This window comes from Sphaeramia orbicularis, chromosome 13, assembly GCF_902148855.1.
Source record: "Sphaeramia orbicularis chromosome 13, fSphaOr1.1, whole genome shotgun sequence".
NCBI lineage: Eukaryota > Metazoa > Chordata > Actinopteri > Kurtiformes > Apogonidae > Sphaeramia > Sphaeramia orbicularis.
In genome coordinates this window covers 34,416,419-34,441,917 of record NC_043969.1, presented here as the reverse complement: position 1 = coordinate 34,441,917, position 25,499 = coordinate 34,416,419, and the positions used below count along the sequence as shown (strand labels likewise).

At 38.2% G+C, this 25,499-nt stretch overlaps 2 protein-coding genes across 6 annotated transcripts in view; both read right to left on the bottom strand.

Moving 5' to 3' along the window:
• Positions 1-792: 792 nt before the first annotated feature.
• brca2 (BRCA2 DNA repair associated) lies at positions 793-17,934 on the bottom strand. The gene is made up of 27 exons (XM_030151904.1): positions 17,794-17,934; positions 17,342-17,444; positions 15,413-15,643; positions 15,257-15,317; positions 14,959-15,008; positions 14,848-14,876; positions 14,640-14,754; positions 14,491-14,546; positions 14,124-14,211; positions 13,292-13,966; positions 8,878-13,167; positions 8,652-8,750; positions 8,500-8,569; positions 7,909-8,414; positions 7,633-7,823; positions 7,332-7,519; positions 7,083-7,253; positions 5,511-5,883; positions 5,273-5,428; positions 5,039-5,186; positions 4,268-4,380; positions 3,966-4,167; positions 3,717-3,883; positions 2,704-2,842; positions 2,366-2,622; positions 1,264-1,407; positions 793-1,179 (listed from the first exon to the last, which is right to left on the bottom strand). Exons 2-27 carry the CDS (start codon positions 17,394-17,396, stop codon positions 823-825), a joined length of 8,931 nt encoding a protein of 2,976 aa, XP_030007764.1. The 5' UTR covers positions 17,397-17,444; positions 17,794-17,934; the 3' UTR covers positions 793-822.
• An 882-nt stretch (positions 17,935-18,816) lies between these two features.
• frya (furry homolog a (Drosophila)) overlaps positions 18,817-25,499 on the bottom strand; it is an 86,080-nt gene continuing 79,397 nt past the window's right edge. For 3 of the 5 annotated variants that reach the window (XM_030151899.1, XM_030151898.1, XM_030151901.1), the window contains 9 exons: positions 25,221-25,384; positions 23,108-23,315; positions 22,629-22,778; positions 22,439-22,537; positions 21,720-21,803; positions 21,034-21,051; positions 20,637-20,747; positions 20,341-20,531; positions 18,817-20,251 (listed from right to left, as the gene is read on the bottom strand). In XM_030151899.1, coding sequence (XP_030007759.1) covers positions 19,993-20,251; positions 20,341-20,531; positions 20,637-20,747; positions 21,034-21,051; positions 21,720-21,803; positions 22,439-22,537; positions 22,629-22,778; positions 23,108-23,315; positions 25,221-25,384 — 1,284 coding nt within the window. In that variant the 3' untranslated portion in view covers positions 18,817-19,992. The remainder of the gene's footprint in view (positions 20,252-20,340; positions 20,532-20,636; positions 20,748-21,033; positions 21,052-21,719; positions 21,804-22,438; positions 22,538-22,628; positions 22,779-23,107; positions 23,316-25,220; positions 25,385-25,499) is intronic. The other 2 variants (XM_030151900.1, XM_030151902.1) reach the window with 1 other exon arrangement.

Sequence of the window (25,499 nt, the reverse complement as noted above, 5' to 3'; positions counted from 1 at the left end):
TTTCTTTTGTTTAATAGGTTTGCTGTGTAATATGTTTATGCGTTTGCCAGACACTTTTCTCCAAATTTGATTTTTGTATTGTCTGTGGTTCTTTATGTCCAAGTACATGTTTATGTAAATGTATAATTCAATAAATTTTTTAAAAAAAATGTTATAAGTAGTTGTAGATTTACATCATCAAAAGTTTAAGTACATGCTTTTAGCTTTACTTCACTGTAAAAAGTCAATTTGAGACATTGCTTTCACTGAAATTACCTCCTTTACTGAGTATATTCATAAGAAATGCATTTATACACTTTCCACCCAAAGGAGTTTTAAGGCTAGGTTGTGTATATTTCTTTTGTCTCATCCTCTTTCCAGACATATTAAATATACTCCAGTTTAGTCGGAGTAATTTAACAAGGCTATTGATAACATTAATAAGGCATAATAATTGTTTTTATACTTCACTTTTTTTCTTAAATATGATAAAAGCTTAATTTCATCATTTAAGAATGGGCTTAGAAATAAACAGTAACAACATATCAGCAAACTGGAGATAAACTGAAGAAATGCGGGATGAAATTTCAATATGCTGGCAATAAATGTATTTTACTGATGTTTACTATGAAAAACAAATCACACAATTAAAACTATAGTTACAGTATTAAGAGTTGGCATAGTTTAACTGTTGTGATAAGATCTCACATCTTTAATAAATTCCATGACACTACAAAAACACAGAATATACAATATGTCTTTACATTTGTACAGCTTTTAAAAGTAGTAGTGCAAATATTAGTCATCACTGGCTTTTTTTTTTTTTTTTTTTTTTTAAATGAGCTAGGGTAAATCACCAGCACACAATTTCTGTGTATCAATCATGGCCAGTTCTTCATCGTTCACCCATCCGTCCTCCACAGGTAAAACAGGAGGTTTGGGAGCTGGAGTCTGTACAGTTTTTAAAGTGCTGGGTGTCCCAGACCTCCGAGGGGGGTTGAATGTCTTTTTTACACACGGCGTCGTCCCTGAACTCAGATGAGGCAGAGGTGGTGGAGATGGGATCCGAGACAGATAATCCAGAGCTCTTCTCCTCTTCAGGCTTTTTGGATCTTTCTCTGCTGAGCTGTTTGGTGGAGCGGGTTTCCAGCTCACTGGTGTGAATGCTCCGAGGATTCTGTTTGGCTGCTGAGATGTTACCTGCTTCCAAAGACAGATTATTTTTTATTTTTATATTAAACATGTACATGATTCTAAAAAAATATCCAATAAACTTGGACTCACATTTGTTTTTGCATCCTGTCTTTTCTCTGTAGTAGGTGCAGGAGTTGGAGGTTGCAGAGCTGGAGATGAGATGGCACTGAAACCATCAGATGTAACCATGTGTGAAAGCTTTTCTTCAGCCGTTACAAAGAAGTTCCCTTGAGCCTGAAAACACACAATGAAATTTACAGTCCTATGATTCAAACTTGAAACAGAAAGAAGAGGAAGGTTAGGTCGTCTGTGTCTGTGAGTATCACTTTTAAGGACAATTAGGCTATTGTTAATGGTGATTCTACAATGTGATGATTGTTCAGTCATAATATAAAATACTTTAACAAAAAACAACTTAAAAGGTTGATCACAGGGATGTGGTTCTATTCAACTTTGAAATAATCAGATAAGGCCTTCACAACCTGTGAGCTCCCAAAAAGTTTTATTCACCACCACCTCTTTTCATCTATTAAACTTTGAGACAGAGAAAAGAAAGAGTGGAAGTGGAAAAGCATTAAAGCAACAATGTTCATTTTTAATATTATCTTAATATTTAAGAGATCATGTAACTTATTCATCGTTTAGAATTTTCATGCAGGTAACAGCTAAAATATTGGCCTTTTTTTTTTTTTTTTAAACCAAATCTCCATTTTAAGAGTTATAATCATCTGTCTGTCCTTTATTATAGCAATAAAATATTTCCTGCAGTGGAATATTGTCCAATTAAGGCATCACAGGGTGTAACAACAGTTTGTTCAGTACCATTGCTAATAAACAGACAGAAGGTTTCAAAGTAATTAAAAAAGCGCATAAACATTAACAGGAAATGTTTTCATCAATTTTCAGATTTTAACCTGATTTTGATGCTGAAAAGAAAATACCCTTTTTTATGACTGACATTACATTTGATAACCTAAACCTTTTTTTAAAAACCTCTTCATTAGGGATTGAGCTATACTTCATTTTAGGTCATTTACTTGTCTAGAGCTGCTGAAAGTTCAATAAAACTGAAAAAAAAATGTGGTTGTTGTGACACTTTTGAGCAGTGAAGTCTGTCTGATCTTGTCATCTTTGACTTTTAAGCATCCACACCACTGACTAAAAAGCACATTTTTATGATAGTGGACTGTACCTGGACACAGTCTCTAAAATGGCTGAGTGATTTCTGCAGATGTACTTCCTTGGGATTTGTTGAGAAGACAGTCAGATCTCCAGCGTACACGACCGGAGTGGGAAACGTGGACTGTCCTCTCAGCTGTAGGTTGCTCAATGCCAACAACACTCGTGGTTTCACAATATCCTCTACACCAGATTGTGCAAAGCTGCTAAAACAGCGAATTTTAACAAAGTTCAGCCTCTCATCCGCCAGGTAAAAAGCAGGAGAAGAACCTGTGTCAAAAAAGTACAGACAAGTTTAAGTAAATAGTGTTACACATGTTGAAATAATTAGGAAACAAAAGAAACATCTACCTTGCTCATCTATGACACTGATGATGAATCCTGTGAGATCAACTTCTCCGCAAAGTGGCTGGAAATCTGGGTTTTGAAGATCCACAAAACTGACAGATTCTCTGGGCTGAAAACGTGCTGATAACCATTCCTGAGAAGCCTGAGTGACATTAAAAACATCATTTACAGATCCTGTGTTTATTAAAGTCTTATTGTTACCTGTTAACAGTCTGCAATACGGTTTGAGTGGATCATAGAGCAGTAGGGGTGTGTAGTGGCAAGAATCTGGCGAAACGATACAAATCACAATACTAGGATCATGATACGATAAATCACGATACTGTCAAACAGGCAATTTTTTTTAGTAGTTTTGTTTCTTTTTTAAAAGATTATTTCCTGGAAGAATTGAATTACACCAGAAATATGCACAAATACTAAACACATTTACACAAAAAGATCTAATGCTCTATCACAAAATTTCCCTATGTTAAAACTTAAATTATGTTTTACAGACATTACAGTTCAAGATCCTGCTCAAATGTTCATATTCTATTAGTTCGTAACTAACATCATAACATTATTTTTGTGCAATCCCAAAAAAAGGGAACAACCATTATTTAATAAAAGTGTTAAATATTAATAAATAAAATATAAACAAAAAAGAAAAAGAAAAAAACTAAAATGAACCTCCACAATATCTGCATTTAAATAAATACCTAAAAATATCGATACAGTACTTTGTAATATCGATACAGTATTGTAACATGAAATATCGCAATATATTGCAGAACTGATATTTTCTTACACCCCTATAGAACAGTATTCAAAAAAGAAAACAGACATCATCATCATACACATGCACACTGTGTCAGTGTGAGCAGCTTAATGCGATCATTAGTTTATACATGTGCAGATGCTTACAACATCTCCAGGAAAAGGAAAAAAGAACTAACGATAACTAAGCAGGCACCCTACAACCCTGACTCATTCAGCAGCCTGATGGCAGAGGGAATAAATGTATGCTGTACTGGTACCTGTACGTCCTGGAACTGTGTTTTCTTTGTGGCAGTGAGCTGAACACTTGAGCTCCCGCCACGTTTCTTCCCATCAGACGTTGTGAGGTTATAGACTTTGTACCGACAGCCTTCCTTCAGTAAAGACTGCAGATCTGAGGACGGCTGCCAGAGGTTCAACTGGTAAACTGAAACAAAAAGTGATCATTAACGTAATTTCATTGAGTATTTCAGTGCACAAGAGTTCAAAACGCAGACATGAACACACACCACTGTTGCCTGTTTGATCCATAGAGTCTGAGATGCTGAGTCTCCATACAGGAGTAACGTCCCTCTTTGGGCAGCTGCCTTCACTGTCCTCTGCAGCTTCCAGAGCTCGACGGTACCGGTCCTGCAGCTCTGCCTGCTTCTTCTCCATCAGAGAACGTCTGTAGCTTTGCAGAGTCTCCAACTGTGTTTCACTCAAATGAGCCTTATGCATGGAGGTAAAGAGTACAGAAAAATTAGGCCAAAAGGAGGGTTCTTCAGGGTATGATCCATATTCACACATTGCAAAGGACATTTATTATCACCTCAATGTAGGCTGCATCATCCCCCAATGCTTCATGTAGCTCTTCTCCGTCCTGCAGCCTTGCAAGATCCTGATGACTCACTGTCCGTCTTCTGCGCTGAGGTTTCATATTTCCTGAAGATGGTAAATTGTTAAAGGGGTCATATTTTGCTAAACCCACTTTTATCAGTCTTTAGTACATTTTTTTTTGTGTATTTAAGGACCCCAATAGTTCAAAAACTTTGAATTTGAACCCTCCAGGTGCTGCAAAGCTATCTTTATATTCATTTTTGGCAAAAATTGGGTGGATTTCTACAACCCGTTTTAATTCGTGCTTAATTTGTTACGTCTATGACTAGTTACGTCATGACATTTGTACATATAAGGTCAAGACTTCTGACGAACATTTCTCCGAGTATGCCATAACTGTTTGTCAGCAGCAGCGGTTGTAGTCCATACTGGAAATATGTCTAAACTTCGAGCCGATTACCTAAAATGTTCAGTTGTTGGTTGAACAGGACAGAGCAGCAACCTGGAGGGGGTGGGGTATGAAGAGGCTCATTTGCATTTAAAGGGCCAGCGCTAAAAACAACCTTTCTGGTGTCATTACTCAGAAATAGGGTTGAAGATGGACATGTGGAGTTGAATTAATGAAGAATTCAGACCCAAGCATAGCATTTACAGTTTATGTAGACCACAGGGAAAGATTTTAAAATGCATAATTCCATTTAAAAAAAGCAAAATATCACTCAAGAGCAGCGTGTTACTAACAAGCTAAAAACAAAATCTCTACCTTTCCCTTCATTTTCAAACTCAGCTTGAATCTTCGCAAAAACCATCTCCATAGCTTTCTGCTTGTGGCTGTTGTAACGTCTTGCCTCCTTCTCTTCTGCGCGTTCAGAACGGAACACAACGCCTCCATCTGGTTTGCGTTCCATCCACTAAGAAAACATGACAAGCACACTCTCAGAAAGGACTAACAAAGTGAACTGTTGTAATATCTTAAATAATGCATGACATAACTAACCTGTATGGGGTAGCTTCTCAGTATGACAATGTCCACACATCCTACTGGCCCTCCGTTACTGTACAAAGAGGAGATAGGGAGCAGGAACGGCCGAGGGTCCCTGTGGAATCCCAGTTTAGTGTCCCACCGGACGGGTCTGCTGCTATTTGCACCGATCTAAAACCAAAAACAAGTGACGTAAGTGTAATGTTAGTTGAACTCATATGATGGACCATGTGTGATGACCCTCTTTGAATACCTTTAATATTAGAGATTCAGGTGCCTCTAAAGGGGAGCAAGCATCTTGGGATCCCACCAGCTGAGCCCCATGGATGATCAACTTCCCACCCACAGCAAGTCGACCTTTGTGAAGCATGGCAGTCAGGGGGTCATCCAGTTGGGCTTTGATGGCATACCATCCATCTGTGAGCCATAAGACTGCAGAGGAGTTTTCAGGCTTGGCAGAAACACCCTGAGGGGTCCTGGGTTCTGTTCGACTCTGTTTGTTCGGGGAGCGACCACCGGAGACGATGCCACAAACACAGAGAACCAGGGTTTTTGCAGCCGTGTCATCCTTTTCCATGATCTTTCTCAGGGCTGGCCTGCGGCTGTGGTCCACCTCGACATCATATCTGAAAAAAGAATAGCCATGAAATATTCTGGAAGGGAAGCGTTCAGTTAAAATTGAGTTAAAATAAAAAATGTAATTAACTAGAAGGGTCTGGTTGCTAGGGCGCATACCATCAAGGACACAAAGTCCTCTAGTGTTTTGTTGGTTTGTTTGTAGGTTTTTCATGGGGACTGGATACAAATAATGAAGTGATTTCAAGAAAACCCAGAAGGGTAGTACATGGGCCAAGGACAAATCATTACATTACAAGCAAATTCATTAAAAGAACAGATTTCTTAAAAATATTCTAAGTAAGTGGGTTTGATTAAATAGCAGGGAACTTCTAACATTTAATCATCCTGCTGCATAAACCAACAGACAGAAAACCTAATGAACAAAGCCCTTCCTAGATGAATAATTAACATTCAATTCTACTTCTTGGTATAAATTATACTGGAATATGTTTCTAATAAAAACATCTGTGCTATTTTTCAAAGTTTTAATGGTATACTATGCCAATAGGATTTCCTGTTAAGCAGTAAGCATATTAAGAAATGTAATTTAAGGGTGTTAACACACCTATAGTTTTTTTTCACTCTGGTCCAAATCAGTTCACGAGTTTGTGTATTTTGTGTTTTACCTTTTGTTTGTACAAAAAAGAAAAATTTAAGAAAAAAAACAAATTCACCATTAACTGCAAACCAAGGGAGAGCATTCACTGTGCTTATTGATCTGATGTGTCTGAGGTAGAGGACAGTAAATCCAAGAAAGTCTGCGGTACCAGACTAGTGCATATTTCTGGGAGAACATTCTCCAATAAATTACTACTTCTATAGACCCAAGTAGCTGCAGTTGCTACAACACACTCCAGAATGCAAAACACAAGTGACAACAATCGTTTCACTGCAACTTGCAGAGTACCAAACAATTAACAATGGGACATAAAATAAATCAGAGTTTAACTGAAAGCTGCAGAAGCCCAAATCAGGGGATGGAATGCTACAGTGTGAGAATGCACAACATGCACAGCTCTCTCCTCATGGTCCAAATCAAAAGACTAAATGTAAAGATAGTAAAACTGATGTTTCAAGTTGCTGTGGAAAAGTGAAACCACTTTTTCAAGCTTTTGTGTTGAGACAGTGAGTAGAGGAGCAGGTTGGTCCAGGCTGAATCTGATCAGTGGTCAGTATTTACAGCTGTCAATCACATATGTAAACATACCTGTACTTGAGCTGCAGAAGAACCTGCTCTGGGGTGAGACAGAGGCTGCCCATCATCACAGGAAAGGATCTTTCCATGGACGCCAGCTTCCACACTATCCACCGGTAGTGGTTGTACACCCACTCCTCACTGGCCAGTTTCGGATCAACCCCTGGTGTGTCACACAGTGCTCTGTACAAACATAACTTTAATTGCATTTATCTGCATGTCTGAATATGCACCTAGTTATTCTTGCAAATTCACTGTTACCTATAGAACTCCTCTTTTCCTGCAGTCCCATCATTGCTGGGGATCAGCCAGCCTCCATCAGCGAGCTGCACACCACCTCCATCTATAAAAGCTTCCTGTTTGAGGAACTGCAGTAAATTGAAGCGAAAAGCTTCCGCCGCCTCGCTGGTGATCTCAGATACATGCTGATGAACTCCATGTCCATACAACTACAAATCAGAACGGAAACCTCTTCATGACTCAGATTTCATTTGAACAAAAATAAGTCGCTTCAAAAGACAGTAACATTATTGTCCTGTTTTCCTTTTCCTTCGCTCTTTACCTGTTTTTGGGTGTATCTTGCAGGGGGCTTTCCATTCACTGCTGCAGTGAATGTGATCCTTGACACCCTTGAGGTTTTGGTCAGAAACAAGCTTCCTGGAAGAGGTCGAATGTTCTGACGCTTCTTTTTTCTGATCCTCATGTCTTGCATATCTCGTGCCAGCTCTATGTTCTGAAAGTTCTGAATAATTTCTGTGAATAAAGATTTAACCATTAATACACAAAGACTTTTTCTGTTATCATGAGTAGTTATGCTGTATCGTACCAACTTATTTACCTTGACTTCTACTTGACATGTCTGTCACATTTGATGCCTTTTCTGCAGACATTTCTGTTCCACAGCTACCAAGAAGGTGTTGACACTTGGTAGGATTAGTGTTTGTAGAGTCAGGCAGCCCTTGTGTGTGAATGTCCTCTTTGCTTTTATTGTCAGCCACACCCATAATACTTTGTGTCTTGTTTGCAAGCAATACACAAGTATTGCTGTCAGAAGGTGTCACAGTGACAAGGTTATGTTGTTCCTCGTCTTTCTGTGGCTTAACGGAGCTGTCTTGGACAACAGTTCTTTGTTTTTTAAATGGAGGGACAAATACAGACGACGTTCTTCTGTTGTCTTTGTGCACATTGTTCTTCTGAGTCTGTGTTTTTGTATTGTTTAGGAAGGGAGGAACAAATGCTGACACCTTGACATGAGCTGACCTACTGTCGGCTGGGGTCGTGTGCTCTGCTACTGACTGTGTTGTTGGTTTTTGCAGTTTGGTCTCTACATGACTCTTCCCACTTCTGTAAAATAAAGCAAACAGCACAGTGGGTAGAAAACTTACTCCAGAAGCTTCAAAACAAGGTCAGACAGTAACACACATCTTACCTGGGTATCTTTGTGATGTTTGGATGAAGTGAAACACTGTACTTGAAAACTCGCCTGTCGTTCATTACACCTTAATTATAAGAAAAACAGTTATTTACTTCGAAGGGTAATAGTAGATTATTTAATCATTTGTTACTGGCCCAGCTCTTTACCGTATGGACAGCTTTTTTCTGGATGAAGAGCGGATCTGTTTGGTTTATTAACAGTTCTGTCAAACTCTTCCAACAACTGTCTTTTCAGGGGAGGCTGACCTAAGATAAAGGCAGTGGAAAATTAGAAGGTTCTGTAGTGCTGAATATGGTTCTATAGTACTTCAATGTCTAAAATACGTATGTTACCTGAATATTAATAGAGAAAAAAAAAAACACTGACACTTACCAGTGAGATCTGCATCCTCCACTGCTCTTTTCCCGGTTCCCTTTTTTGCCCCTACAGATATAACACTGGTCTTTGGGCCATTTTGAAGAGAGATGTTTTCTAAATTCACTGTCAGACTCTGACCTGCCAGACCTTCATCCTCTAATAAGGCCATTGTACAGTCCAGAGCTTCCTGTGCAAGAAACTTCTGCTGAGTTTCAGTGTAGCCATTGCAAACAGATGACTGAATGTTTACAACTGAAGAGTGTTTTGCCTTCACATTTTGAGTCTCACTGCTGCTTGTTGGGTTTATCTCACAGTCTTGCATACTTGCAGGTATGTTACATTTATTTGTACTAGAGATACTTGGGTCTTGAGGAACTTTATTTGCACAGTCGATCTCAAGCAGAGACCAATGTGATTCATCCTCGTGGGGGTGGATTTCTTCAGTAGGTCCATCTTTCTCACCTGCTGAGACGAGACTTGAGGTTTCTTTTAAATATTTCACTTTCGATGGATCAGACTTACTGGAGCCTAATACATATGAATCTGAATCAGGACACTGCCCATCAAAAAAATCTTTCCAGAGATGCTTTACTTTTTCAAGGTGTTTCTTTGGCACATGGACTTTTGCTCCCCCTGCTGTTGTGAAGCCACACTGTATTTTCTTTGTGTGATTGGGAAGTTTTTCTTCATTCTTCTTTACGTCTGAAGCAGCTGGCATCTCTGTAGTGAAGCTCATGTCATCAAAGAGTGCTTTGGCCTTCTGGAGGGCTTCGGCAGAAAATGCCACTGGTTTACCTCTGGCAGACAGAAATCCATTATTCCTGGGTGGTGCATCATTAACTGGAACTTTGGGGTATGTTTGTTTCAGACTGGTTTCGTCTCCAACTGCATTAAATTCACTCAGAAAGGATTGAGCTTTTTGGAGTGCCGAAACTGAAACCGTGACTCTTTTTCCAGCAGCTGTCTGGAATCCACTGTTCTTTGGTGGTAAAGTATTCACTGTAGGTTTGGAATGTGTTCGATTCATGCTGGATTTGTCCTCAGTTTCATCGCATTCATTCAACAGACATTTTGCTTTGTTCAGAGCTGCAGGTGAAATGATAACTCCTTTGCCACTGGCTGTCTTAAAGCTGCTGTTGTGCGGTGGTAAAGCATTTTCTTTTGTGCTTATTTCTTCAAATGTAGGGTTTTCATTCAATAGCAATTTTGCCTTAGTCATTGCTTCATCTGATACGGATACTTTTTTACCACTAGCTGTACAGAATCCACTACCAGTGCTCTGGGGTAAAAATGACTGTCTGTGTAAAGTTGGTGCATCCGTTGAAATTGAAGAGTTGGTAATTTCAACATCATTATTATGCTGCAACCTTTCATGGGTAACAACTGGACCAATACTATTATTACATCCCTTGGCAGTCTGTTGAAAAGTTTTTATTTGAGGTCTTTCAATGTTTCTCATTCTCGTCTCTCCTGCACTCCCGCTCTCAGCAGGTGGAGGTTTTTCTGAAACGTTATCACTGCTGTGAAGAACATCAAGCTGTTTGATACAGTCATCTGCCCTTTGCAGTGAATTTGTTGAAGTACCACCATCATCACACAAATAGACTTTTGCACCCCCTGCTGTTTTGAAACCTTTCAGAATTTTCTCTGTGTTAGTTTGGCCGTGTTCGGGCATTGCATCCGTCGTGTCTGAAGCAGCTGGAGTCTCAGCTTTAAAACTGATGTCATCAAACAGAGCTTTGGCCTTCTGGAGGGCTTCGGTCGAAATTGCCACTGATTTTCCACTAGCTGCAAGAAATCCCCTATTCCTTGGTAGTGGACCATTAATTGTAAGTTTGGGATACGGTTGATTCAAACTGGATTTGTCGTCAGGTTTATCACATTCACTCAAAAGAGACTTTGCTTTTTTCAGACATGCAGGTGAAATTAGAACTCCTTTGCCTCTGGCTGTCTTAAATTTGCTGTTTTGTGGTGGTAATCTCTCAACGTGATTGGGTAGATTTCCTGTTTTTGACAAACTGTCTTTGGGTATAGGTTGTTTATTTGTCTCCTCACAAATATCTACTTCATTCAAGAGAGACTTTGCTTTTTCTGTTGCAGCAGCTGAAACACATAATTTCTTTCCACTGGCTGTCCAAAACACATTGCCCTTGTTCCAATCCTCAACAGCAGAAGAATATGTGTTCCCTGATGCTGGGCACATGAGGATAGAGAGAGGCTCTGCAGGTGCAGACGGGTTTCCATGGAGAGAATTGGAATGTCTTAAGACCGGAGAATGGTTACAACCAGCCTTGTACATTTCCGTAGCATCATTATGCAGAGTCTCTGCATGGTGTCCACCATGTTCATCTGTCACATTTTCAATCCTGGATCCTTTGTTCTTCCCTAGATCTTCAGAAATAATTTCTTTAACTCCTTGAACATTTTTAGGTTTTGAAATGATATTCTTATCACTCCCAGTGATGTGCTTTACTAACGACCCATTTTTCTGATCGACAAGATCACAGTCTTTGAAGAGGGTTTTGGCTTCTTGCATGGCTTTTGCAGAGATACAAATCCCTTTTCCACTGGCCATCTTGAACCCACTTGGAGATGCAGTTGTCGTTATTTTGCTGAACTCCAAACTGTTTGGAGCAGGATCGTCTCTAATGCCTGTGACCTCTCTGCTTGCTACAGCACAATGCTTGTCATTGGAAGTGAGTTTCAGTTCAGTCTGACCGGTGCTTAACACCACATCACACCTTTGCTCAGATTTTCTAAGAGGCACATCTATTAATTTCTTATCAATCACAGAATTTGCTTCTAAATCTGCAAACAAAGCCCTAGCTTTGCTCAGACACGTCTTTGATACTTTCAAAACACTTCCCCGTGCAGTTTTAAATCCCTCACAAAACAATGAAGAACTTTTATTGTCTGCCTTGTTCATTTCATCATGTCCAGCTACATTAAAACTCATCATACTCTCTCTGCCCTCAGAGGTAAAGTCAGTGTCTCCAGTAGAAGACTTCTCTTTGCTCATCACAACTGACAGACTGATATCTGATGGTTTACTTGTGATGTCTGATGTATGATATTTGTCAAAGGTCATCTTCACAGGTAAGGACTTTTCTGCATCAGAGCTAAAGCTGTCATCAAAGTCTATACCATTCAGGAAATCAGGGTCAAGTTCCTTGTCAGCTTTTTGGGACGAGATTCCATTGTCTTGACATTGCTGGTTAAGGTTTGTAGTTTTGAACTGTGTAAATTCAAACTGGCTGTCAGCTTCCTCTAGGAGACTACAAAGTTCTCTTACATCAGCTTTTTGTGAGGCTGTTAAATGGCAGCTAATATCCTCAAGCTTTCCATTTGAAAGTGGATTGTTTGAGTTACAGGTTGTATCTTTCTTCAATCCATTACTTATGGAAAATTCATTTTTAATGTCACCGCTACAAATAGGCGGCTGATCAGTCAAAGTCCTTTCATCTCCAGTTTCATCAAAAAGATGCTTGGCTTTCTCCAGACTTGCAGAGGAAATATGTAATGCCTTATTGGACGCCGTTTTGAATCCTGATGCAAGGGCAGAAGGAAGTGAAACTGTTCTTTCACTTGAAAGACAATTCATTCTACCACCATCTCCTCCTGCACTGCTGGATAGTTGTTTTGATGAGTTCAGTTTGCTCTCTCCATCAGAACCCAGTGTCTTACATTCTGTGACTGTAGCAGGAAGCTCTGCACACATTTCAGCTTTCTGTACACTATCACTGATACTGACTTGTCCATTTCCGGTGTTCTTAGGTGGGAAATGACACATTTTATTGATCTGAGTTTGAAAGTTTGTCTTTTGTTGACCATCTCTCTCTGAGCATGGCAGAGCAGACAATGATACAGTCATGTGAGTTATCTCTGTTACAGCAGATTGGAATCCGCTGTCGCTTATTGTTCCCTCGCTGATGGAAATGTTTTGGTTAATGGCAGACATTAGTCCATTGTTACTGACATCTTCACAGTCACGGTGAAGCCTTTCTTGCCTTGTTTTCTGCTTAGCTCGTTTCAAGGCTGACAGGCACGCTGATGGAGAGAAGTCATTACTAACAGCATCCTCTGCTACTGAGCTCCTCTTAACAGGGTCTGACATTTGACTGAAGTCTTGTGCAAAAGCAATGCAAAGCTGTGACATGTCAAGATGTGCAGTGGGAGGCAGATTTTCTTCAGTGACATTTTCACATTTTTGGATCAGATTCTTCTCTTCAGAGATGTTTTTGTTGATGCTCCATCTCTTTGCTTCATCAGGGACATTCCTGATCTGCACTGTGTTCAGTTCTTGTCCTGAAATAAAGCACAATGACAAACTTGGTCAATATATTTTATTTTTCCTAAAGTAATAAAAAAAGTAAGTAAAAGACTTTATATGTTGATGAAAAAATATTTTTCATGTACAAACAGATGTTACCGTTAATATGAATCCCAGGTGAAGATGCACTGTTCTCAGAATGTACTTCTTGTTCTTGCTGTGGTAATTTTGAACTCTTGACGGTGTAAACAAAACATCTCTTTTTCTTGGTAATCCCAGAGTCTGTCATTTTCAAGTACTGTTTGACCAGTTTGCCAGAATCAGAGTAAGACAGTGGCTGTTCAGGTAATATGTTGGTATCTGATAATTTGCCAGTAACATCAACATGGCATGATGTATCCACACTAATGTGTGGAATTTCAGATAGACTCAGTGGAGACCATTGAGTACTTCCAACAATCTCAGTGTTTGCTGTTTTTTTCACATGTGGGGATAATGGGACTTTGCCAGGTTCCTGATCTGCTGTTCTCTGTTCATTTGATGCAGAACTGTTTTGGAGATCCATGGAGCCAGAGTCATCTTCCTTTGTTGGAATAATTTGCCTCCTTTTAATTCTTTCCGTTTTCACTTTTCTCAGTGCTGAACTACTGTTGGTAAAGAAGATTGACAGTGCATTTTCAGCTCCATCAAGAACACTTGCTACTGTGCTGCGAACTTCTTCATCCTCAATAGCATCTGGTAGCTTCTGTTTCCAAACACCGTCGCTCTGGTTCACTGAAGTCTGCAGAGTCTCATTCAGCTCTGGATACTGAGCAGCCTCAAGGGAAACGCCATCTGTTCATTACATACGATCAATTAGCATTGTTTTGTCTTTTTATATTGTGCAACACATGTAAATCTACAGAACATACAGTTATTTCAACCAAAACTGAAATGACTAAATCATCTTATACATTATCAAAACATAAAACATAAAAGAACAAAGCAGTACCTTCTTGAACTGTGCACACATTGTTCTTTGGTGACACTGCCTTAACTCTGGATGCATTTGAAAGAGAAGGAAAAAGCTTCCGAACAATCTGGACAACAGAAAAAAAGTACATATAGGGAAGAATTTGAAATGTCAATGCTGTGTGTAGTGTGATATTTTAAACAAAGCATTGCCACTGTTCCCTTTATGTATCAAATTCAGTATTTATCTTTCAGATCTATTGATGTAAATGTTCCATGATACATGACTTTCAATAGTCACTGCAGTCGTAGGCTCAGAGTAAACCAAATATTTTAACCTAGATAATTCACAAGTTAAATAAGCCCCCTGTTGTGACTGACTTGGGAAAAGTAAAAATTGAACTTACAACAACATTTTTGTCTGAAGAAAGACTCAGTGGGGAAGAATCTTCTTCTTTTCTTGCTATAACATTGAAACAACAGTATTTACATGAGCATTGCATTCAGAGATTTTAAAAACTCTTATGTGTTCATAATATATAGAGAATTTACTCACTTAAAATCAGAGTCGATGGCAGTGCTGGTGGAGTATTCAGTGAACTGGTCCAGGATATATCATGGTTCATTTGTGCACCAAGGCTTTCAGTTATGCGTTTGGCAAAGACAGTCTGCTTCAATAAAAACATACAAAGTGGAAAGGTTAACTGCCATTTCACATTCAAATAATGTCATTAAAAACTACAACCAATAGAAAAGACACTTACTGGAGATTTTTGTGGGGTATGAAGTAAATCTGCATACATGAAAATAAAAATGTAATATGTTAAAGATAATTCAACAGTAAAAAGTAAATTGCAAATTAACTTGTATCTCACCTAAACTGTCCTCAGTTGGCAAAACTCCATGAGATCTGGCACTTGGCATCCTAAACAAACAAGACAAATAAATAAATAAATAAAAAAACAATAGAGGCATTTTCAAAGGTAAGAGGGATTGTTTAAAAAACACTTAATGATACATCAAAATAAATTTTATCATTTAAGTAATATAAAGAGACACAGCTTTTTGGTGAGAACACGGAGCAGGAAACAATTAAAAAGAAAATAAGATTAACCTACAGTAATAACTAATGATGACCCTGAACACTAAAATAAAACGTGTCGCTGATCTCACCTCTCTTTTGACATTCGAAACAAATATGGGCTTGTTGTAGTCCATGGCAAGGTTTCTTTCTCTACGGGATGACACAGGGAAATTGTTGTGAAATTGAGTTTGAGTAATGTGCTTAAACTCATACTGTTGTATTAATAGTACAAAACAACAAAATACCTTTTTCAGCTGTGAATGAGTGATCATCCTCCATTTCAGGAGACACAATTCGACTGTGTCTGAAAACCTTGGGGGTTGAAAACAGCTGACTTTCCACAGCAGTTTTATCATGAGGAGTTTTAAAATTGCCTTCCTGGTTGGCACACAGGTCATCTTGATCCTCTGAACCATCATTTGTGAATGCTTCAGCTGTCAGCACATCAAACCAGTTGGGGTCCAATGGTCCCAGGTCTACAGTCATAAATAGGGAAGGATGCAAGTCATACTTGGCAACATCCGTTTAATTACAAAAAATCCAGCACACTAAAAATGTAAATACTGTATGTAGCAAGGCATGTTAGGTAATTATGTAGTTAGACAGTTCAGAAAGTAGACAAAATATAATTTGTATTTGTTTATTAAATTACACTGCATGACTATTAAATAAATAAATAAATGGTCCCATCACGGATTTAACTCAGCAATACATCAGAGCCATCCTGATACAGTGAGTAGCTTCGTATTTCTTAGACAACCATCAATTTGGCATCACAGTACTGGAAAATGTCAGAAATAATTGGGCTCAGAGATTCAGGAAGCATAAGACTTAATTTTCAAACATAGGCCACAACAGAGTCCAGACCTGAACCCCAGTGAGGATCTTTGGTATGTAGTGGAGAAGACTTAACACAGTGGTCCAACTCATCATCAGCACATGATCTTGTCAAAAAAAATTTATGCTACTATGAAAGTAAACATTGTAACATTTATTGTGACACTGTGAGCACTGCATTTGAAAGCTAAAGTCTAGTCCAGTCCAGTCCAGTGAAATCACAGTGTATAATAAAATGACCTGGTGATCTTATTTTCCTGGCGTCCATAAGGGATGATCAGGAAGATACACTTTACTATGTAGCAACTGACTTTGCATAGAGAAAAGCTAAATTGAAAAACTATAGTTTCCCACTTTCAAGGGTGGTCGATAGAGCCTGACTGATTACATCGGCCAATATGTAGCCGATATATTAACTTTTTTTTGCTGCGGCGGAGATTCTGTTGCTCGCTGCTCCTGTGTGTATGTGTGCTGCCCAGAGAATAAGAGGAACTTTAAAGCGAGTTAGTTTCACTTTCACTCCTGCTCGGACAATGACCCCACACACAATCACATAATCACAGACAAGGATGGACTGCTTATCCCCCCCGCTCCGACCCCCCACACCGGTGAAAATTACAGACCGCTGCCGCGTGCTCTGATGAGGATGGACTGCTTAACCCCCCCCTGTCTTATGAAGCATCCACCCCCCTTACACACACCCATGTCCGTACACTTCCTGTCTACCTCACAGTTTCATTCTGCAGGCAGGCCTGGGTGTTAATAGTGTAGGGGAGACCGGGGACAGCTGTAACACGGGTCAGTTGTAACTCTTGCAATTGCTCCAATCAGGAACAACTTAGGACTCACCTAATTCACTCTGCACATGCTCAGTTTAGTCCTTAGTCCACATAAGAAGTTGTAGTGCCGTGAGGCAGACACATCAAAATTTGTGAGTGAAAACATAATTTTGTGGTAAGTACATTTTTTTTGCTCTTATTATTTTTTGTGATTGCATAGTTTGCATTTGTAAGTTGTGTAAATTATATTTGTGCGATAAACAAAGATTTATGCAACTGTTAATCCACCTGTCCACAATTATCTAATATAAGATTATTATATCTTGTGTAGATCAGTGCTCTTATTTCATATATCGGCCAATATATCGGTTATTGGCCAATATTGGATATCGGCTTTTTAGCTCCCAATATCGGTATCGGCATCGGCCCCAAAAATCCCATATCGGTCGGGCTCTAGTGGTCGACATACCATTTGTGTTGCAGATGAATGCTGGAAGTCTTAAATAGCTATAACATTATAAAGCAGACATGTTTAACTGAGTTATTTAGTTATCTTACCTTCCCATATTTCATCCGTGAATGCATCGTATATGGCTTTAGAGGATAAATCCATTTCAGGTGATACTTAGGTATACTTCCTAAAGTTTGTTATGTTGCATACCTACAAAGACACACAGGAAAACCAACGTGATAAGAGTAAACTGATGTAAAAGAGAGAGATTTCACATAATAATACTCAGATTTCTTGTTAAAGTGTAGCTTAGCTGTTTTTCTGCTTCCAGACACACGTTATGTAGTTGTTACTGACGACAGACTACGTGGTGGTAAATGTACAAAAAGGCTGACTATGGAGGAGATAATGTTAGCTACAGTTTGTTCAGAGTCGAAGCTGTGTATAAGATTATGCTAGTTAGCTGTAGTGTCTCCAGTACTGTTAGTTTACACTGACTGCTAACTTATAAAAAAGGAAACAACACGACAAAAGTTTATTCAAAATGATTCTGACTTACCATGACGATGTAATAAAATGCAGACTGTCATGCCTCACTGCAGGTCTCAGATAAAAGTAAACGACAATCATAAAATTATTAGATAAAATAGCGTATATGTATTCGTCAGCTTTCTCCTTGTAAGCTAACACGACGACGAAAACAAACCTCGCGCGCCGCAACCCGGAAACCAGCGTGATTTCAAAATAAGAGCCGCCTTCAAAATAAGAGTGAAAATCTGTAAATCAGGACAAGCTATAAACTGAACGGAATAAATATCTATTTTTTATGTTTCCATTTGTTTACAAGAAAACACAGTTTATTAATAAATCAACCTTAAAAGGTTGGATTTTTTATATACAGGTCGTCATCTGAAAATGTAGAATAATTTCATAATTTTTTTCTGTCCCTTTTTTCCGTCTATTACAGTAGAATTGTACATGAAACAATAAATAAGTAGTATAACATAGGGACACCATTTTTCATTTATTTAAAGCGAGGCCAATATACAGTATATGATTGGAAAAGCTACACTTTTTTAGTCTGGAATTTGTAAACATTTCCTTCTCAATCAATCAGTTAATCAAAGTTTATTTATATAGCACTTTACAGCAACACAAAGTAGACCAAAGCGCTTTACATTTAAAAACATGATCAAATAATAATATAACAACAGTTTTCTCAGTTAATTTCATTAGCACAGAAATGCCTCATCATTTCCTGACAGTCATGTATAGAGGCTAATGTTTTGAGGTAAATGACATTTTTTTCCTATGATTTATATTATTCCCATCAAAGAAATAACATACAAAAGCAAAATGCTCATTAAATATTATGGATTTTGTAACAAATATAGTGATCTTGTCATGTTTCCACTGAAGGTGTGTGTTTATTCAGCAAGTAAGTTATATAATATGGTTGTTTGTAAAGTCCAAAAGTGCATGTTTCTACAGAATAAACCCTCCAACAAGTTCATTCGCAGTACTGCTCCTCCTCCTCCTCCTCCTCCTCCCACTACTACTACTACTAATAATACAATCAAAATAGTTAACAAATGTAAGTTTTATTTTCATTGTTACATAAATGTACAGAACAACAAAGTACAGTACATTGCAAAGGCAGTAGTATTTACAAGGCTAAATGCTACACAAATAGTTCTTCTGGAAGCTTTACAAATAAGTAGCTTGTAGAGTAAATTTTCTTTTACTCCACTTGCAACTCAAGGTGTGAGTTCATAAAAATACAATCTGATGAGTCTGAGCAAAGCCCCCATTGCACTATGTACAATTATTCACTTTAAATATCTTTATGTATTTGTTCATAAACATTTACTATTACATTTATAGTACATACAGTTTGCAATGCTGGCAGGTTAAACCAATTCAATAAAATATTTGCTTTATTAAATGTATTTCTGATGAAAGCATTTTTCTTTAGCAAACAATATAAATCTATTTTTTCTATCTGCTAAAAGCTGCACAGTTAAAAGGTACAGTAAGATGTTTTAAGTAACAGATAACCTACATATTAGCTGGTAGGCTTGGGAGACATTACAGTAGTTTTGCAGCATGTGAAAGTAGTTTAATATGAACAATTTTTATAAATCCGGATCCATATTTCCATCTACGATGGTCGTCAGGTTGAAATTCACACACTCCAGTACACAACACACACCTACTCCCACACAAACATACACACACAAAAAGACCCACTACTTCAACCAAGTAATAAAGCCTCCCTTATTCTGTACTAAGAATTTCCTTTTGAACCAATGTTGTGATATTTGAATACATTCTTCAGGATACAGTAAAGGTCTTCAACTTCCGTGAAGGATTGCACATTTTCCCTTAACAATTAAAACAACATAACTGAAAGAGAATCACTTCGCTTTGGTATGTCATTTGTTAAATGTGAAAGTTGGTGACCTCATTAGAAAATGGTCACTTTGTGACAGTTTCTATTAGTGCAATAACAGCGTTAAACAGCAAGTTTCCTTTCAACAGCAAAGTTTCTCATTTTTTCAGAAAACAGCAGTAACCCTGCACATCTGAAGATCTGTGACATTCTGGTGTACTCTGATGTTCTGAAAGGATAGGAAGGTTGGGTATTCCCAGGTGAGAGCACAGCACTTGTTAAGTACTGAGATGATAGCAGCAACCTCAGAAGACCAGAGGAAGGGACGGAGAATGGGAGAGCATGAGACTTGGTGCCAGTCTGCTATCAAAGAGTTGAGCCTGAGACCCTGGAGTCTGGAAGAAAGGCTGTGATAGCTCGGTAGCCCTGAGCTCTTCGGATCATGTCCCGAATCTCACCATTGAGCTCTGTCAACTTGGATGAGATTTCTGTCAGGTCCTGCTTTGAGCCCACCAAAGCAAAAGTTCCAGTCTGACCCAAGGTTTGATGTCTGAAGTAGATGTTCAGTAAGGTCTGGACTTCATCCTCACAATGGCTGCCAAATATGTCAGTAGGCCACAGTGTTCTGCAAAGACAAAAGGATGACAAGTCTGAGAGTCAAGAAACAGCATACATTCCCCATGTGCAGGAATGTGAGCCCTTTGCTTTTCTTACCTGCACTCCCGGATATAGCGTATGGCTGTTGAGAACTCATTGTTTTTCAGAGCCTCCAGGACAGCCTGCACAGCAGCCTCGGAGGAGCTGAAGGTGGGCTCAGAACAGAAGCTCTCATTACTTGACAATGAGGCTGCTGATATCCTCAGGTTGCTCCTCAAATCATTTAGCTCTCTGGACATATTTGTCAGCTATGGAAGATGGAGAGATGTTTTTAGACATGAGTATGTATGGATTAGACAGAGAGCATTATGGTTTTAAAAAAAAAAAGACAACATACAAAAGTGGAATCCTACCTCTGGAATGGAGCTTATGGCATAGACCTGTTCAATGAGTTTACAGTAGGACTGAAAGAGCAGCAACAGCTGAAAGTGGAGTTTGTACAGTCTTTGACAGAGCTCCAGTTGCTGAAAAAGCAAAAAAAGTAACTGTCATGAGTAAAAATCTTTCGTTTTTTTCTGTCTTTGATAACAGTTTTCAGAATTTGGCACTTGGTGGATACAAGACCTCGCAAAAACACAACTTTAAAGGTCTGACATCTGGTACGAGATAGAAGAAGTGTTGCCTGCAGCTAAACAAACAACTTCTAATATCAGGTTTAAAAAAAAAATCACTGAAAATGGTAAAGGCAAAGGTTTTGCTTAAAAACAGAAGTTTACAACACCAATAAGGAACAAGCTTCATTGAACTTACAGCCAGAGATTCCATTTGCTAAAAGCACGCATGTTACAGACAGAAAGTAAGGAAAAGAGAGAATCAAAGGAAGGGCATGCAAAAAGGGGGTGAAGAATCAGCACAGATCATATAGTCGACATGCACAGAAGTAGAAAAGTAAAGGTTGGTGTATGTGTATATTCTCAAACTGAAAAGAGTGCTGGTACTTGTTTAAGAAGCCAAGAGAAACAAGCAAAGCAAAGGAACAACTTATTATTACGTATTAGCACAAATGCACTCACTTTATTTGGAATCACTTAATCAGTCATATTGTAACATGTTTTATCTGCTGACTGTTCCATTTTAACAGCACTAGTTTCCTCTTTGTCATTTCCTTTCCTCAGATATCAAGTGAGTGTAATTGTATCCTGCTACATTAAACAGCAACATAAGAGAATCTCATGCCCAGCAGTTCAAAATGGTCACAATGCAAACTGGAATGAGATAATCAATGTGACGTGCAACAACTCAAGGTTGTAAAAAACTTGATATTTACATAGTGTGAAAAATAGAAGTAACACTCACAGAGCTACAGTATCACACAGTATCGTAATGCAGAAAGTACAGTATTAAAGGTCAGTGAAAGTGGATTTTTGCAACTTTTTGCGCAACCTTTTGAGTTTGTCTATTTCTATTGCACAGGTGACACAAAATTCAGGTTTCACCTTTTCCTCATGCTCTGCTGGTTGACATGTTACTACGGTGCCTCCGGTGCTCCTGGGAAATGTGGTCTTACAATTGCTCAACCACTGTAGTTAAAAGAGAAAACATTAGTCACTTTCCAAATCTTTAACACCATACAGACGAGCATTTAACCCAGTGGTTTCTAACCTTTTTTGGCTTGTGACCCCATTTTAACATCACAAATTTCTGGCGACCCCAGACATTCAAAAATGGAGACTTTTTTTTTTTCTCAAATTTGTTTTTGATCGTGTAATAGTTTGCTATACTTTTAGACGACATTTAGGCAATACAATGTATATTATTATGGCTGGAGGCAGAAAAGCCAGGTGTAGATTACTGCACAAAATGAGAATTTTATTTTACTTGGTCAGGATATATAATAATATAAAAATAATAATATAATAATAACTCAAACTATGAATTATGAAAGAGCTGCAGCATCTTAAACCGACCACAATGAACATTTGAAAGATAAACTGTACCACAGTGTTTCAGTTTCAGCTTCAGAGTTTGTCATGTCTTTTATGTATTGCTATTGTCTCTGTCAAGTCATCATATATTTTTTATTAGTAAGGTTTTATTTTTAATCAATTACTAGAAATTTCAGGCGACCCCATTTGAATTCCAGGCGACCCCACGTAGGGTCCCGACCCCAAGGTTGAAAAACACTGATTTAACCCAACATATTCCGTGTCCTTACAGTGAGAGCTGCCTCCTTTCTGTTGTTGTAGGTATCAAGATATTCTTGAAGCTCCAATACACTGAATTTCATTTTTTCCAGGAGGCCGTAAGACATAATCTGTGAAAGCAAAGTTTTGTTATTGAACTGAAATACCGCTAATAAGACAGACCTTTCAAAAGTATAAACTGGAAAATGTCAAGTGACTCACTGTGTCTGCATCAATAAATAGTGTTGGACACTCTGAGCATGTCGTCAGCATCTGAGAAGACTTCAGAAACTTTGATCCTATTCCCCTTAGTCCATCACCGAGGTAACTAACAGCATCACATGTAATGGAGCAAAATCTGGTCTGGATACTCTGCAGAGCAAAGACAGGGATGGACATACGGTAATACTGTATACACTGTGAGTTAAATAAAATAATAAACCATGTAAGGATTCGTATTCTGTCTCTGTTTTCTGTTTTTTGTGCCTCCCTGTTGGATTTCATCAGTGAAGCAAACACAATCTGGTTAATGAATCTGAGAAGATTTTTGGCAGTGCTTTCTCTGTCATTAATCAGACCTCTGTTAAAAAGAGGCCTAAGGTTAATCACCCAGATAACTAATCCTGTTACCCTTTCGGTTTAATTATTCAGTTTGATGAGGCACGGGGCTCATGGAATTTAGGTATGAAGCCGCATAATACCTGAAATAATGAAGAAAACACATGGAAAGTGTAGACTGCACAGGATCCGTCGGAGTCACAGACCAGCTGGTTGATGTGACTTCTCCAAGCTTCTTCTGCATCGTCGCACGCCGCTGGTTGGAAAGCCGCAAGAATGGCGGAGAAGAAAGGAGAAGGCGGCGGTGAAGAACGACACTCCAGCATGTCATCTCTCTCCTCTTCAGCGAGACTGAGTGGATGAAGGAAAAAGTCAGTATCAAAATAAGATTAATACATCTGTACTTATTTGTAAAGAAAATGTGTATCTAACGTGTGTATTACTGCACATCTGAAAAGATATTATATAATGTGAGGGGGAGGTCTGCTTCCTTTAAAAACTCTGGGGCCCTTTCATAGACTTTCCGCCCTCTCTGGACTTGGTTGACCATGATGATGTAACCCTTCATAGACTGACTTCGAATTAGCCTTCTGTGGATTCTTCTTGTATAACTTCCTCATTGATGTATTTGTTGTGAGAAGTGTGTTGATTTATGTACATATGACTGTGTACAGATGGGTGTAAGTATAAACCATGTACGTAGACTGTGTAGGTATATAAAAGAAGTAAATTCAGAGCCATACGAGGGAAGAAGGTGGGGGGTGGGATGGGAAAAGTTCATGTAATGTTTTGGTTTTTTTTTTCATTTTTATTTATTTATTTCTTCTTTTCTCTTCTTATGTTTAAAAATCATCCCTGTGTGGTGTATCTGTAATTTTATACATTTATGTGTGTTCCTTCTGTAAAATGTGCCCTATCTCACTGTAACGAACTATAGTTGTTTGATATGATATGTTTGATATTGTTTGATTAGCTGATGACTATATTATGCTTTTGTGGATGACTCAATATGTAATAAAAAATAGTGTACCTATCAGCACTTTGTACCAGGAAGAACAGATGCTGTATTTAGAAAGTGGGCTTTGAATGGATTAGAGAAAATTCAGGATTTATATCTGCCTAACTCAAATAATATGTCGTCATTTGAAGAAATTAGATGTAAATATGACATAGATAAAAAATATTTCTTTAAATTCCCCCAGCTTAGAAATTACATTAGGACAAGCCAAAAAAATCTTTTAACCAGACCATTAATAACTGACCTGGAAAAAATAGTGTCTAAGGATAGTTTAAGTAAAGGCGCTATATCAGAGTTATATAATTACTATCTAATTCAATTGAAAATGCAGATCATAAGTGTGAAGCATGGAAGGAAGATCTAGGTACAGATATCTCATTAGAAGATTGGCATTCTGTATGTACTAAGGTCCACACCCAATCAATCAATAAATGTTTTAGATTATTGCAGTATAAATGGCTAATGAGAACTTATATCACACCAGTTAAATTAAATAAATATAATGGGAACATCCCGGATATATGTACAAAATGCATGGAGGTGAAGGGAACATTATTCCATTGCATGTGGCAATGCAGTAAGCTCAAATCTTTTTGGGAGGAGGTTAAAATGGCAATAGAAAAAATGATTTCGAAAATCGTTCCAGTGGATCCTGCACTTTTTGTTTTAGGACTTTACCCAAAAGGTCATAAATACAACAAAAGTGAACAAATATTAATAGATATGTGTCTTTTACATGCAAAAAGATCCATTGCAATGTTTTGGAAAAAGACCAGCAGGCCAAGTATTGCATACTGGGTGAAGCAAATGTTGACAACTTTTCCTTTGGAGAGATTGACGTACATACAAAAAGGTAGGCAGGGTATGTTTGAAAAAATATGGGAACCTTTTAAGATATTTATTAAAAATGCTGATTTAGCAAATGACAATGAGGAGGAATAAATATTCTGTTGTGTAAACCTTACAACAGGGTTAATGAGTTCAAATACCTGTAATTGTAACAGGGTAGTCAATTATGTACAAATATTTATGATCGAGAAGTTTGTGATGTGTATGTGTATTGTTTATTTGTAAATTTTCTTTTTGTGTGTGTGTTTACTTGTAACACTTGCAATATTGCAGGTGCCTTTGTTTGTAAGGTACAGGTCTACATGTGTTTATATTTACAAGTGTATGTGTGTATATAAAAAAAAAAAAAAGTGTTAATAAATATATTGTTTAAAAAAAAAATAGTGTACCTGGGTAGGCAGCTGTCCAGATCCAGTTCTCCTTTGTAATCACAGTGGACTATGTCTGCTGTCAGACTGTCACCACAGTGAAATTCAGGGGGAAGTTCGGTGATTGAAAGAGAAATTTCATCCTCATGACCGTTAGCGTCTTCATCTACTTCAGACACCTCGAGCTACAAGAAAGCAATCGGAGCACATGCTTTATAGGCGTCGGTCTAAAGTGACTATGGCAAATACTGAAGCAGCATGCATTAACATTGCTCCCTCTAATATACTTAATCATTAAAC

Coding starts and splice junctions, on each gene's coding strand:
- brca2 (XM_030151904.1), bottom strand. CDS start 17,396: ATGGATTTATCCTCTAAAGCCATATACGATGCATTCACGGATGAAATA. Junction 7,824..7,908: donor CATGTCAAGTAGAAGTCAAG/GTAAATAAGTTG, acceptor CTTTATTCACAG/AAATTATTCAGAACTTTCAG. Junction 2,843..3,716: donor CACAGTTCCAGGACGTACAG/GTACCAGTACAG, acceptor AATGTCACTCAG/GCTTCTCAGGAATGGTTATC.